Source organism: Salvelinus namaycush, chromosome 5 (genome assembly GCF_016432855.1).
Source record: "Salvelinus namaycush isolate Seneca chromosome 5, SaNama_1.0, whole genome shotgun sequence".
Taxonomy (NCBI): Eukaryota; Metazoa; Chordata; class Actinopteri; order Salmoniformes; family Salmonidae; genus Salvelinus; species Salvelinus namaycush.
This window is the reverse complement of record NC_052311.1, coordinates 20,720,702-20,737,098: the sequence shown is the minus strand read 5'-3', so window position 1 is coordinate 20,737,098 and position 16,397 is coordinate 20,720,702. Positions and strand designations below refer to the sequence as shown.

General features: G+C 40.3%; 1 protein-coding gene across 1 annotated transcript; it reads right to left on the bottom strand.

Moving 5' to 3' along the window:
- Positions 1-461: 461 nt before the first annotated feature.
- On the bottom strand, positions 462-5,625 carry LOC120048039 (H/ACA ribonucleoprotein complex subunit 1-like). Its single transcript, XM_038993717.1, has 7 exons — positions 5,507-5,625; positions 2,679-2,871; positions 2,299-2,453; positions 2,050-2,109; positions 1,491-1,611; positions 1,254-1,379; positions 462-1,143 (listed from the first exon to the last, which is right to left on the bottom strand). Exons 2-7 carry the CDS (start codon positions 2,857-2,859, stop codon positions 1,133-1,135), a joined length of 654 nt encoding a protein of 217 aa, XP_038849645.1. The 5' UTR covers positions 2,860-2,871; positions 5,507-5,625; the 3' UTR covers positions 462-1,132.
- Positions 5,626-16,397: the final 10,772 nt, after the last annotated feature.

The following is a 16,397-nucleotide window of genomic DNA, read 5'->3' as shown; positions in this document are numbered from 1 at the left end:
TTGAACCAGCAACCCTGTGGTTTATGGGGGGGGACGGGACGACGACCCACCTAGCTGTGCCAAAAAAGCCTAGGCCTCACAAACTGAACAGGGATATCGGCCCCTGAGGTGAGGCATTGACATTTGACACTGCAATGTAATTTCCTCACTGTGGAGTATATCTCATCTGTTGACCAGATAGCTATTATTACAGCAAGAAGTATCTCACAAGATTAGTCACAGTAGCCACATTACAGCCTGATATGGGACATCAATGAGCTTTACAGAAATGAGAATGACAAAAATGTATGCTGGAGACATAAATGATCACATTTAACCCACACAAACAGCTAACAAATGTCAAAGATTAATAATTTGCCTTTGCAGAGAACTGCGGGATTATTTGCTTTTGGCAGTGGTACTAGCAAACTTTCGGTACATGACCAGTTGACAAAAGGTGTTGAAATAAACACAAATCAACCTGAATTTGAAGGTATTGTTCCAATTCTGGAACACTTGTTTATTTTGCATGAGCAAAAATAAGACATTAAGTTAGATGTCCAAATAAAAACTGGAGAAACTTCTACAGAGCACTGTTTAATCAAAGGCTTTTCTTTACAAAAGGTGTCTTCAGTACTCTGTAACCACATTGGATTTCTGGGGTAAATACAATATTTTCCACTGATTGTAATGAATACTAATGTCCATCATATCTTCCACTTTCAAAACCAAGCCTTATGTTTTATAAAATTCCAGGTATTATCAATTTCTGTCTCTTATCAACATTGCACTCCAACATGAAAGCTCTCAATCATATTCAACAGTATAATACAGTGACACATCCTAAATGTACCCCAAAACCATCCAGTGTGAACAATGTTGAAGAGTTGCAAAAACTTGGATATTAATGATACTATTCCCTGTGACAGCAGAGTGCTTTCAAGGTTCATTAAATAAAAAGCCATTAATTCACACATCATAGATTGGTATACAAAAACAAAACTAATTGATAATTGAGCATTATAAAAAGATGCAATGTTCGTTCTCCATGTCAAGTCCAACAGAGCCAAGCTCCAGCATCGCATTGCACTGATTTGCTTCCTGTAGGGATTGACACTTGGTGAGGATCCCACGAGGCATACAGTGTTTGTCATCATCTGCCACCTGGATGACAGAAAAAGGCATCAACGCCACAGGAACACACATCATGAAATCTAAAAACGGAAAATTGTCTATACAGTCACTTGGATTCCTTTTCCAGGATTTGGACTTACCTCTAAATCCTCGTCCGCCTCCACCTCCTCTTCCTCTGAATCCTCCTCCTCCTCCCCGCCCACCACCGAAGCCTCCTCTTCCAAACCCACCACGGTCACCACCACCCCTGCCACCACGGAATCCACCTGGGAGGACAAATTCATTTTGTTTGAATATCAATGGACTAACATTCTTCCACTTTTATTCACAAGAGAAAAAACACCCATGGGGCTGAGCGGTTGACATTTCACTCTTACCTCCGCGGGGACCTCCTCTTCCACCTCTACCTCCTCTGCCTCCCCTTGGGGGACCCTTTTCACCCGGGGGTCTGGGAAGAAACCTCTGTAGTGGTAGGAGTTTCATTGGGTCTACGTAGAACTGTGGACCAGAATATGCTGTTACACAATACAGGTCAAGACATTTATATGCAATAACTAAAGCAGATTTATGGTCAATCCAGTGTCCATGGCGCAAAGGTTCCGCAGGGGGATTATGATGCAACTGTGGTAAAAACAGAAGTACACATTGGCTGTGCAGAGGGGCCACACTGAGCTCCTGCTAAAAAAATTGATAAACAAAGATTTGTGAATCGGTGTTTGATTCAAGATGATGATTGGTTGACAGGAGAGTTGAGGAAGGTGTTTCTGTAATTTCTGTTCCAAAAAGCACAAGAAGCATGAATGCACTGCCATTCACAAAGCTCCTCATTCTCAGATAACCCCACTGATGCCAGATTGGGTATCATAGACAAGAAAAAAAGTACTTAAGCAACTACTGGTCAAGCTCTGCTACATGTAACAAACTGATATAGCTTACCTTTTGTAATTTTTTGAACGAGGATGCCTTCATATTATCAGAGAGTTTGACAGAGAAATACTGTAGCTTTAGGTTAAGGGGCCAACCAGTGTCACAAATGACATGAAATTCAGTGTTAAACAGTAGAACAATTATCTTAGCATGGAACTTTTTACATTGAGAGTAGTATTTTGTATCACTGAAGAATGTAATGATATAAATCAACCACAAATACAATACAGGTTAGACAACAAAACATTGAAAGGATACAAAGTCACGTAGCTGACCGAAGATTTCATCCACCTTCCCGATCTGCTCCTTGTTTTCCAAGTACACGGGCGCGTTGAAGTAGGGAACTTTGTTCTCCTCCGTTACACACTTGCACACAATTTCATCCTCACAGGGGTGCATAAACTCCCCTAGTGCTGGAGGAAAGAGCAAGGACATATGGTCAGTACAGAAAAAACATGGATCATCACCTGCAAGTAAACCTACGACAACAGAGGTTGCAACACCTGGCAGACATCATGGACATTAATAGACAACTGGAGTAAATTCAGGATGCCAAGCATCAACAATGCCCCCTACATCACGAGAAAGTGTTTAATCAATATGGGTGCATCATCACATTGCCAAATCATTCATCTTACCAACAACATATTCTGGAGGGCCATAGTCCTGGAAGCCTCCTCGTCCACCACCTCGGAAACCACCGCCGCCACCTCGACCGCCACTATATCCTCCACCACCACCGTATCCTCCTCTTCCCCCTCCACCACGGTTGAATCCGCCACCACGGCCACCTCTTCCACCACCTCCTCGGAAAGACATGTTCTTGTGAGCCTGTGATAGATAGATGATATTAGCTAAGTGGCATAGCAACAATTCATTGCATTTCATTTTCAAAGACTAGATATGTTTTTCAAACAATGTCAGTAATAAACTTTTCCAAATGCCATAATAAAACTAGCTAGCTACGCCAGTGTTTCTAAAATGGGGTCCCGTGAAGGTAATATTTGGTTTTTGAAAAATTACATTTTAAAATACATTTTTGAAAACATTTCTCAGTTTTTAAACGAATATTACTGACAGATTACATTTTGTCCAAGGGATCCATTTTCACCTTGCTAGCTCAGGAATTCTAACCAGCGACCTAACAATAGAATGGGTTGTTCCACGAAATTGTGCACCAATATTGAACTTGAAAAGCCTGCTATATTAAATTAAGTACCGTTTAATATAGACCACATGGAAAATGTATTAAAAAAATAATAATAAAAAAAAAAGGGGGGGGGAATAAAGCCTTGCTAAAGTGCCAAAACTCAGCATTTTGACTAGCGGACTAAACACCACCTCCCTCGTGAAGGAAGTTTATGATGAATTTCCCCAACAGAGAGGAGCAGAGACCAGGCTTTGTGGAATCTAGCTCCTACTACATTGATTCTCTCAAGGTCAATACTTAAAGCCATACTTTTTCAATAAAACATTAATGAAATACAAATCCCAGCTTTTTGCTAATTTCTGTTTCTCGAAGATGGCAACTCAGCGTAAATGTGCATGTGTCTATTGAATCTCCAATGTTTGTAAATGAAACCTAGGCTATAAAATTATTGTAATATGTAAAACCACTATGATTTCACTCTCTCTCGCTGTTATTTTTCAGTATCTCTGTAGAGGAAATGTGCCAAATTTAGTGTTTGGCGCATAACTTGATAAAAAAGCTGTTCTTCATAGAATTATATTTTCGCATTTCATTATTTGTCCTGAAGAGGGCACTCTTTGCATGGCTATAAGCCTATGTTGCTTTTGCCCTCTACTGCAAGACTGGACACTATACCAACAACGCAACTATATACACATCAGTCAGAGGTGAGTGAACTATATTACTGCTTCTAAGGTGAGTGCTGAATAGATAGAAGCTTGCCAGGTCATGTTGGGTGACGTGACAAACAATGGATGCTACGCTCAAAAGTAAAGCAAGTGCTGTGCTAAGAACATGCACGTTACAGCGGTGAAGCCCGCAAAATCTGGTGCGTTATATTAACTTTTTGCAAAGGGTATTCCTCAAGCTCTGTCATTAAAATGTTTTGGGAGACAAAAAAAACACAGAAGGTTACAAAGCAGCACTTTGTAGCTATGTTTTGATGTTTGCTTTGTCATTGGTCAGGGACTGGTCCAAATTCACATTTTGCCACCATCTAGCCTGCTAACTAGCTGTGAGAGTACTTGATGCCGTTCACTTAGGGTCAGTGCTAAATACCAATACATTGAAAATGTGTCCTGTGTTGTTGTTTTCAAGGTGGCTGGTATGAGGCAGTTCAGAGACTTGTAAATGTTTTTGCTGGAATCAGTGCAGTTTATCCTCCTTTCACTAGAGTAACATATTTTCTATTTTAAAAGACTGTCATACAGGTGACCTCAAATTTTATGTGGTGCTTACATTGTTAATTCCTCAAATTGATTAAATCAGATTTATGAGCTTTAAAAAAAAAAAAAAAAAATCCAGCTATTTTTATTATTATATTAGCAGATATATCGGTTATTGGTTAATATTTTCACTCGGATCCAAAAGTCCCATGTCAGTCGTGCTCTAGTTTTCATATGGTGAAACTATTCCTTTTAAAATATTTTTTTCTATAATTAAAAACATTTTAGATCTAAAACTCAAATCATAGAGTAAAAGCAGGTGAGCTGACTATGTTTGGCCATTTTCTTGTGAAAAACTGAGCGGGCAGAGCATAACAAATCAACCCTGAACCCCATAGATAGAGTAGAAATGTGTAGTATTATGGCAGGATATTAGCTTTAACGCTGCAACAACAAAGCTCTCTGACAAGGGACAAAAATGTGTAAAATTGCCGGAAATCAGTTCGGAAACTATAAATGAATTATAACAAACGGGGACCCCAGCCCCAAAAAGGTTTGAGAACCCCTTTTTGGGGCTACGTTACGTAGTTAACGCAGGGGTTCTCAAACCTTTTTGAGGCTGGGAACCCCGTTTGTTATAAATTCTTCAGGGACCCCCTCATAATCAGAACAACTTGAGAGAGGAAAACATAGCATACAAGTACTGTAGTTTTACTATAACGTCAGCAGTGCTTGGCTGGATGAACCAAGTATCGGGCCTTGGAAGGAACTCTTGGCATCGGAGAAGTTAACTAACTAATTAATTGACTTGTACGATGCATTATATCACGTTTCCGAGTGATTCCAGTTATCAGTACAGTGACTTGTAATGGCTGTAACGTTTTAGTTGACATTAACAAATTAAGCTACTACTGTAACACTGCAACTTTACAGAAGGGATCAATTGAACAAGCTAGCTAACAGTTAACTCGACTTAGCTAGGGTTAGCCAACATGGATTTCGTATTTACAACAAATCAAAAGACTATCACGTTATGCTTTGCTGAGCACATTGTGGTAGCCTCTTGCAGCTGATGAAATACACAAAATATATATTTGAAAAACATAGCTACCTTCGTAGAACAAATAAGATCAGCTGCCGGAGCAAATTGTGCCAAAAACTATTTCCACGCGATGCAAACGCATGTGGCTTTTTTGTGGTGCTGTAAATCAAAACCAGAACTGAAGCACTAGTTACCACAGCCACAAAGTTAAATTGCCTATATCCTAAAAATGAATGTAAATAAAAATGAGTTTTTTGGTCTTCATTTAAGATTAATGTTAGGCATACGGTTAGCAGTGTGATTAGGTTTAAAATCAGATTTTAATCAAATAAAATTTAGGAATGGGCGGGGGTTTTGACTTTGTGGCTGAGTTAACTAGCGACCACACTGAAAAACAGAAGAAAACTGGACTGTCGTAAAACTTAGACTGTCGTAAAACAAATGTGCTAAATTCACGCTGAGGAAATGCTCACAACACACGCGCGAATTGATACTAAAAAGAAAGGCTCACAACACTGGAATTGCTACCAAGTTAACAATACTTTTGAGACATACATTTATACTTTACGTAGAGTAGGCTAATTGAAATAAGACTGTTTCACAATAATGCTTTTTAAAAAGGACTTATTGTTGTAAAACTGCAATTTTGTACAGCTCTGGTGGTCCAGAGTGTTACATGCATCTTGACCCTCAAGCCACGTGTAACAACCTGTACCAGAGCTATCGTGTGTAATGTGTACATGTTTGACATATTTATATTCACCAGCATACTTATTGATGTGCATTTCCCCTCTAGACTCATCTAGAAGAAGCCATAATGAATATTGAGGGCCAGGTAAGCAATGACGTGTCTGTCTTGTTAGGGTCAGATCGACATTTACAGAATGGTTACCTGAAGGATTTTTTTCTCTTCTCAATTTCAGTCAACGGGAGGATTTAGTATTATTTTAAAAGGGGGCGAGAGGCGGCATGGTTTTAGAATTACGTTCTTATTATGCTATGTATCGATGTGTGCCTGATTATCCGATGGGCACTGGGCACTCAATATCATGTTCGCCTATAGGCTATTAATTGTGGTCTCAATCAAATGATCCATAGCCTGTAGTCTACGAAGTGCATGCTTGGGAGAAGCACAGAGCAAAGTTATATTTCTAAGATAGCTGCTGGGATGGTATAAATACAACTAGGCTGCATGAAATCCAAATTCATTTGTCACATGCGCTGAATACAACTGAATTACAGTGAAATGCTAACAAGTCCTTAACCAACAATGCCGTTTTAAGGAAAATAAGTGTTAAGTAAAAAATAGATAAGTTAAAAATAACAAATAATTAAAGAGCAGCAGTAAAATAACAGTAGCGAGTCTATATACAGGGGGTACCGGTACAGAGTCAATGTGCGTGGGCACAGGTTAGTCGAGGTAATTGAGGTAATATGTACATGTAGGTAGAGTTAAAGTGACTATGCATAGATAATAAACGGAGAGTAGCAGCAGTGTAAAAGGGGGGGGGGGGGGGGAGACAATGCAAATAGTCTGGGTATCCATTTGATTAGCTGTTCGGGAGTCTTATGGCTTGGGGATTGAAGCTGTTTAGAAGCCTTTTGGACCTAGACTTGGCGCTCCGGTACTGCTTGCCCTGCGGTAGCAGCGAGAACAGTCTATGACTAGGGTGGCTGGAGTCTTTGACCATGTTTAGGGCCTTCCTCAGACACCTCCTGGTATAGAGGTCCTGGATGGCAGGAAGTTTGGCCCCAGTGATGTACTGGGCCGTACGATCAGACCTACCACTGTTGTGTCGTCAGCAAACTTAATGATGGTGTTGGAGTCGTGCCTGGCCATGCAATGTATATATTCCAACCCCGAGCCCCATCCTGTTCTGCTCTTGCTGATAAAACATTTTTTTCGTGCTGCTTAAACAATGGCTGTGCTGTGTAGGGTTATGGTGGCAGTTCAGGAGGAGAGTCAAAGGTTTCTCCCCCAATATTTTTTTTATTTGGCCTAGTCCAAAAAATGCACTATCTTGCGAGGAACTAGTTTATAGCCTATGTTCTGTTCAGTTTGAGAAGAGTGTGAAGATGAGGAAACCATGGAGGTAGGCTATTCGGATGTGATACGTTTTACTGGGGGAGATCAGGTAATGTAATTATGTGCACGAGCACAAATCGCCACATCTGTAATTTTAGTCCAGTCCGAATCTGCCATGTCAGTAATTTTTACTTGGCAGGAAGGTTATTATCCCAGCCCTAAACCCTATTCGGATGGTATTAGTTTTACTCAGGGAGGTCAGGTAGTGTGAAAACAGACAACTGTAATTTGAGTCCCGTCCAAATCTGCCATGGCAGCAGTAGCGGTGCGTGGGTAAAATCAATGGGGATGCCACCCCCCCCCCACCCCATATTACAACCTACACTGTATGTGTTGTGATAATTGCATTGTTTGATATTAATTCATATGCCGTGTGACCGTGATATATAGGCCTAAAGGCTGAGACAATAAGAAGACAGTGGCAGAATAATCACACCTTGCAAGTAGAAAAACATGTTGACACACCCTACTTGTAGAGAAACGACAATGCCATCCTCCTCTCTTTCATGTTGACAAAACCATCTATCACTGTCTTACAGTATTTTTTGTTGTCCTAGGCTACCTGGCTAAAATCTTTTCTCGCTAGCCTAACATCCATTAATGCAGAACGTTAGCTAGTTAACATTAGCCTTCTACATCTAGCTGCTGTACATATTGAACTTCCATCCTCAGGCCAGGGGCACAACAATGTATGAATGAATGGTTGGATCAAAATCACTGTTATAATCATTACTTTACTGACTTTATTGTCCCCATGGGGCCATTTTGTTGCAGTGTCATGTACACGTTTAAAGTGGCGTTTAAATAACAAAACAAATTGACAATGCAACTTTCATAACAGTTACCTACCAATAAAATGAGACTAGCCTGCTGGCCTTACTGGGTCGATAGGAACATTAGCCCGAGCTATTTAGGAGAGATATCACACCTGGCACAAATGATTGTCTAGTTCTGTTTTTCCTGCCGAGGGGTGCCCTATACCTGCGCCCAGAGGGGAGTAGTTCAAAGTCCGGGTACAGGGGGTGGCTTGGGTCTAAAACCATTTTGTGAGCCCTGCGGAGGGCCATGACCTTAAAGATTTCATCCAGGCCTGTCTGTTTGACTTCAAGTACCTTGCTTGCTGTGGTGACAATCCTTCTCAACATATTTCTCTGGCTGACAGTGGAATTGCCAAACCAACAAACAATACAAAAAGTTAAAATACTCTCAATGAAAGATTTGTAAAACAGAGTCAGTATAGTACAATTAACATTAAAAGAGCCCAGCTTTTTGAGAAAGTACAGTCTCTGTTGACTCATTGTCCATGGATAATTAAGTAAAACCACAAGTCCAAATCCCTATCCCCATCCATGGCTAATTTAGGAAAGGGACAAATTTAGCTACCTGAGGACAACACAAAGAGATACAACAATTCAAGTTGTTTCTGTTAATGATGTATGCTTCAAAGTGATTTGATAGGAGAGACGCCAAATCCAAGCTGGATTCCCTTAACCATTTTTTTCCTTGCCAGGACATTCACAGTTGAGCTCGCTCAGTTTAGCTCAAAGCTGATTGGCTAATTTTGTAAACTTTTTCTTTTTAAGGGAGGCCAAATGCTCACTGGCTTCCCTTGCATTCAATGCAACGGGCGGCAACAATGTCATACTTGTTTGAACCAGACAGCACTAGATAGGTGGCCTACACGTAGAGAGACAGAGGGACGCTGTTTCGCTCGCTCCAATGCTTTCTCCTGTGAGATACATTCAGCCTCTTGCGAATTGAAGGACAATTATGAAACATAGAGACGAAAGATAAAATATTTTACGTGTTATTATTTATTTTGTTGGTAAATTTACCCTTGGCGTCCATGAATACACACCACTGCATGGCAGTCATTTTTACATGGCAGAAGAGTACCAATTCCAGACAGTTTTGGCAAACTCCAAAGTCTTCTGATAGCCATACTAGTCCAGTAAGAATTGACATTCCTGTGTTTTGAGAGAAATGTCTGAGTTTGGCAGTAGTGATGGGAAAAGAGACGGCTCGTTCGGCTCAGCTCACTAAAAAGAGCCGGCTCATTTGGCTCCCAAACAGCTCTTTAAAAAAATATATTTTTGTATTTCTTCAAGTTAAACAGTTTGTGAGAGTTTGACTGATTGGTGTTAAAACAATTCTAATTAAATTATTAAATGAAATCATACTCTACCTTGACCACAATGTATTTAAAAATGCATTGGTTTGTTATGAAAAAGAATGCTATTAAACATTTGCATTTAAAGTATAACTTTTTAATGTATATAAACAAAGTGCATATAAATCTAACCATTCAAAACAAATACAATCTGAACAGCATAATAGAATATTGCACCATATCAAAGAAAAATAATTAACAATTTAGCATCCCACAAATTGAAATAAATGTAAAAAAGAAGGATGCTATTACACATGTGCATTTAAAGTATAGATTTTTTAATGTATATCAACAAAGTACACCCAGAAGGTGCTGTTATAACCAGCAGCACACAGCAATGCTGACCATGTATTGCTTTTATGAGAGATTTGCATTCAGAAATGCAAGCTGCCTCACTTTAGAGGGGCTGATGCGGTTTCTTCTCTCAGTAATTATTTGTCACGTTTTCGAGAAGACCCTCTCAGAGGGAACGGATGTGGCCACTCTGCAGAGTCTCCCTGTCATGACTTTAGTAAGACGTGGGTAGACGGGGGCCTTGTTCTTCCACCAGCTCAAATAATGTAAATTAGCCTAACAGAAGCTTCTAAAACCATGACATAATTTTCTGGAATTTTCCAAGCTGTTTAAGGCTCAGTCAACTTAGTGTATGTAAACTTCTGACCCACTGGATTTGTGATTCAGATAATTATAAGTGAAATAAGGACAAAGTCAAGGTTTTGGAGTGGTCATCACAAAGCCCTGACCTCAATCCTACAGAACTTGTGGGCAGAACTTAAAAAGTGTGCGAGCAAGGAGGCCTACAAACCTGACTCAGTTAACCCGCTCTTGTCAGGAGGAATGGGCCAAAATTCACCCAACTTATTGTGGGAAGCTTGTGGAAGGCTACCTGAAACGTTTGACCCAAGTTAAACAATTGAAAGGCAATGCTACCAAATACTAATTGAGTGTATGTAAACTTCTGACCCACTGGGAATGTGATGAAAGAAAGAAAAGCTGAAATAAATCATTCTCTCTACTATTATTCTGACATTTCACATTCTTAAAGTGGTGATCCTAACTGACCTAAGACAGGGAATCTTTACTACGATTAAATGTCAGGAATTGTGAAAAACTGAGTTTAAATGTATTTGGCTAAGGTGTATGTAAACTTCCGACTTCAACTGTAATACTGGATTAAATAATGATGCAGTAATAACTGCTTACTGTACCTTTCTCCACTGATCTCCACAGTGACCTGCTCAAAGGGTTCCAGGACTCTGCACACCTCCACCACCTCCCATTCGTCTTGGGTCAGAGCATCAACAGGTGCATTGACAATGGCCAGGGTAAAGATGATGGCATCCTTTGACTCAAGAAACCACTTCAACATATAAAATGTTGAATTCCACCTTGTAGTGCAGTCTTGTTAAGGCCTCAGCTCAGGCATCCCCACCTGGCGTTGTGTAGACTTTAGTTTTTTAGCACCTACTGTGCTCCTGCGGAAGTATTCCACAGCTTCTTTCACTTTGTCCACAATGGGCTTCATCACCTTCAGAGCATATCTTACAATCAGGTTGTTTGTGTGGGCAAGACATGGATGATGGGTCCATTTTTAAATTTTCATGGCTTTGGTTATGTTAGCTGCATTGTCGCTAACACAACTTTTCCATCTTCTCTGGCCACTCTCAACAGTTCCTCTGCCAAGTTCTCTGAGGTGTGTCTGTCGCTGAACTCAAAGCAGTCCAAAAGCAGACAGCTAGACATCGAAAAATCTTCAATGAAGTGACATGTAACCAACATGTAAGAAGTGGTTACCCTTGATGTCCAGCAGTGAGTGGTAAGACAAACTACAGTAGCTTATTGGACTCTTTCCCAGTCTGAAGCCCGTGTGCTCTCGTACAGTAGTGGAATAAGTGATTTTGAAAGGGTTTTCCTGCTTGGAATTGTGTACATTGAATTTAGACTATTGCTATAATTTCTTAAACCTCTGTCCTCCACGATCGAAAATGTCTGTAAATCGGTGGAAATCATTTTAGCCAATGCAATATCAATTTGGCCTTGTTTCACTACAGACATAGACTTTGGCTTAAACTGGTCAATAGAAGACTGCGTTGCTGTGGGTCGCGGAGTAGGCCTACTTGACTGAGTGGATACATCTCCATGTGTGGAGGTGCTGGCTCCACCGCTATCACTAGCCGGCCCGCTAGTTTCTCAAAGCTCCGCTACAGCTAGCTTCACAGTTGGGTGCACAGTTTGCATATGCCGGTGTCGGTTGTGCGTAGAACAGGCTTTATATGAGATTTTGTTTTGGCAAATTCTACAATGTGCTCTAACATCGGCTACATTATTAAAATGCATCCAAATGCTACTGTGCTTCCGACTCATTTTCCAGCTGTTGTTTTCACAGCTGTCCTTCCTCTCTCTCCTCGGCTGCTAAGTGTGTGACTGTGAGTGAGTTGGCTCGGCCCTCCTTCACGCATCTTCGGTTCATTGGTTGACACTGCGTGTCTGATTGACAGGAACAAAAGGTGAGGCTGTTACACGGAACCCAAACCGGCTGCGCGCGTGCGCAATTGTGCATATATGTATTTTTGTCCCCCTACACCAAACGCGATCACGACACGCAGGTTAAAATATCAAAACAAACTCTGAACCAATGACATGAATCTGGGGACAGGTCGAAAAGCATTAAACATGTATGGAAATTTAGCTCGTTAGCTTGCACTTGCTAGCTGATTTGTCCTATTTAGCTAGCTTGCTGTTGCTAGCTAATTTGTCCTGGGATATAAACATTGAGTTGTTATTTTACCTGAAATGCACAAGGTCCTCTACTCCGACAATTAATCCACACATAAAACGGTCAACCAAATCGTTTCTAGTCATCTCTCCTCCTTCCAGGCTTTTTCATCTTTGAACCTATATGGTGATTGGCATCTACACTTTCATAGTATTACCACGACAACCGGCAAAACAGTTCGTCTTTCAATCACCCACGTGGGTATAACCAATGAGAAGATGGCACGTGGGTACCTGCTTCTATCAGCCAATGAGGAGATGGGAGAGGCAGGACTTGCAGCGCGATCTGCGTCAGAAATAGGAATGACTTCTATTTTAGCCCTTGGCAACGCAGACGCTTGTTGGCGTGCGCGAGCAGTGTGGGTGCAGTAATTGAATAACATATATTCCTACATTTATTTCGCACGCGACGCGAGCGGTGTTGTCAGGGTATGACACGGAACCCAAACCGGCTGCGCTATTGTGCATACATTTATTTTGTCCCCCTACACCAAACGCGATCACGACACGCAGGTTAAAAATATCAAAACAAACTCTGAACCAATGACAATAATTTGGGGACAGGTCGAAAAGCATTAAACATGTATGGCAATTTAGCTCGTTAGCTTACACTTGCTAGCTAATTTGTCCTATTTAGCTAGCTTGCTGTTGCTAGCTAATTTGTCCTGGGATATAAACATTGAGTTATTATTTTACCTGAAATGCACAAGGTCTTCTACTCTGACAATTAATCCACACATAAAACGGCCAACCGAATCAATTCTAGTCATCTCTCCTTCCAGGCTTTTTCATCTTTGAACTTATATGGTGATTGGCATCTACACTTTTACCACGACAACTGGCAAAACATTTCATCTTTCAATCACCCACGTGGGTATAACCAATGATGAGATGGCACGTGGGTACCTGCTTCTATAAACCAATGAGGAGATGGGAGAGGCAGGACTACAAGTTAACTTTCTCATTCATAGCCTAAAGCCTGTTGAGGATAGAGGGCGCTATTTACACTTTGGGGGAAAATCGTGCCCAATTTAAACGGCCTCGTACTCTATTCTTGCTCGTACAATATGCATATTATTATTACTATTGGATAGAAAACACTCTCTAGTTTCTAAAACCGTTTGAATTTTGTCTGTGAGTAAAACAGAACTCATTTGGCAGCACACTTTCTGACCAGGAAGTGGAAAGTCTGAAAATGATGCTCTGTTCAAGGGCCTGCCTATAAATGGGCATGATACGTATGAGTATACATGCACGTCATACACCTTCCCCTAGATGTCAAGATGAAGTGAGAGAAGAAATGAAGTGTTTATCTTGGTCTGAGGTGGAATATATCCTCTTGGCACGACGAGTCATCCATTTCCTGTTTTCTGGAGAGCGCGAAGGTGGACCTGGAATTGCCTTCTGAAAAGCCGTCGTTATAGGCGACTACTATCTCCGGCTTTGATTTTATTTGATACATGTCACTATCATCGTAAAGTATGTTTTTTCAATATAGTTTTATTCGATTTTTGAAATTTATTCGGGACGTTAGGCGTGTTGCGTTGTGTGCCTTTGTTCAGAAAGGAGAGCTTCGAGCCACTTGGCCAGTGTGCTTGCTAATTCAAGAGGGAAAAACGATGTTCTAAATCCAAACAACGACTGTTCTGGACAAAGGACCCCTTGTCCAACATTCTGATGGAAGATCACCAAAAGTAGGACCCATTTTGTGATGCTATTTCATATATCTGTCGAACTGTATACTAGTAGTTTTGCGCCCAGATTTTGGGCACTCTCTCGCTATAACGTAAGGTGGATGTCGTAATGAAGATATTTTTAGAATTCTAACACTGCGATTGCATTAAGAACTAGTGTTACTATCATTTCCTATACAACATGTATTTTTTTGTAATGTTTATGAATAGCTATTTGGTCAGAATAGGTGAGAGTCTAATAGAAATATCCGCATATTCTGGGAAAAAGAAGCTACGTTAGCATAATGGATAACCACTGATTTCAGCTCTAAATATGCACATTTTCGAACAAAACATAAGTGTATGTATAACCTGATGTTATAGGACTGTCATCTGAGGAAGGTTTATGAAGGTTAGTGAAAATTAATATATTTTGCTGGTTTATTCGCTAACGCTAACGTGCCTATTGCTATCGCTAACGTGCCTTGATGAATGAATGCGGAAGTGTGGTAGGCTATTGTAGTAAGCTAATATAATGCTATATTGTGTTTTCGCTGTAAAACACTTAAAAAATCTGAAATATTGGCTGGATTCACAAGATGCTTGTCTTTCATTTGCTGTACACGATGCATTTTTCAGAAATGTTTTATGATGAGTATTTGGGTATTCCACGTTGGTCTCTATAATTAGTCTGGCTGCTTCGGTGCTATTTTTGACGGTAGCTGCGATGTAAAACTGATTTATACCTCAAATATGCACATTTTTCGAACAAAACATAGATTTATTGTGTAACATGTTATAAGACTGTCATCTGATGAAGTTGTTTCTTGGTTAGTTTGGTTGGTTCTTGGTTAGTTAGGTTGGCTTTGTGCATGCTACCTGTGCTGTGAAAAATGTCTGTCCTTCTTTGTATTTGGTGGTGAGCTAACATAAATATACGTGCTGTTTTCGCTGTAAAACATTTAAAAAATCGGACATGTTGACTGGATTCACAAGATGTGTATCTTTCATTTGCTGTATTGGACTTGTTAATGTGTGAAAGTTAAATATTTCAAAAAAATATTTTTTGAATTTCGCGCTCTGCCTTTTCAGTGGAATGTGGGAGGAGTTCCGCTAGCGGAACGCCTGGGCCATACAGGTTAGACATGCATATGAAGTGCAAGTGCGCTGTTTATCTCATCTGAAGGCTGGGGGGGGGGGGGGGGGGGGGGTGTTTGGGGCATTTAGGACGTCTACTGCGGATCGCTAAAGTATCCTAATGATTATGATCACACTTCCTCAATTCAAATATTATGGCGACACTATACCAAAGATGGTTTGGTATGGTTTATAAACTTGTTCGAGTTATCAGTGTTGCCTGTTATCGCCCGGAAATATCTTCACGCCTAGAAAAAAACCTACAGGCTTTCGTCATCATCATCAAAAAAAGAACTAATTACATGGGTTAGTTTGGAAACTAATCCCGTCTCTTATCATCCTCTGGAATGAAGGTAATACATACATAACCAACGTTCTCTAGTGATACTAGTCCCGTTCTAAAACACTATCATCCCGTTATCCCTGTGTTTTTAGGGATATCCCAGAGTTTAACTAGGTGCTGCACCCAGGTTGGATAAAATAAACATGGAACTGAAGGCCATTAGCCCAATATTAGGCTATCCCTAGACATATGAAATATGTTCATGTGTCATAATGGTCGATTTTGGAATAAGGGAATAAAAAATCATATTACAGGGGTAGTTTGGTCAAACTAATCCCGTCCGTGTTGTCCACTGGAAAAACAGGCATGCTATAATTACATAACCGACGTTCTATAGTAATGCTATTCCCGTGCGAATAGGCCTGTTAAAAACAAGACTCGAATTGAGGGGGTATGAGGGTATGCCATCTTTTATTAAAGAATACAGCACACACGTCTAATTCAACTGACTTGATGGAATTGACCCCCACTACAAAGTAGTTTGTCAGTAGTTCACGTTATTTGCCTCTTACAGCAACATCGACAAGTAATTTTATTTCAGGGGTAATTATGGAGTGATTTCAGTGCCAACAGATTGTATTAGAATTTTTGAATTTTTGAATGTTTAATGCACGAATTGAATAATTGAATGAATGTTTTTTACCAAGATGTTGTCTCTGGTTTTTAATCTAAATTTAGAGACCTGAATTTGAAAACTGAATCTAAAGAGCATCTGGTTAAGGTGCTTCTCTCATCACTGCCAAGTTAGGAATTTCAGACTTCCGCCATACTCATGG

Bases quoted from the DNA above. Each gene is read 5' to 3' on its own strand.
- LOC120048039 (XM_038993717.1), bottom strand. From the start codon at position 2,859: ATGTCTTTCCGAGGAGGTGGTGGAAGAGGTGGCCGTGGTGGCGGATTC. The intron at 2,110-2,298 runs GTATCCTTTCAA...CTAAAGCTACAG, and splicing joins TCGGTCAGCTACGTGACTTT to TATTTCTCTGTCAAACTCTC. The intron at 1,612-2,049 runs GTAAGCTATATC...TCTGGTCCACAG, and splicing joins CGTTCAAAAAATTACAAAAG to TTCTACGTAGACCCAATGAA.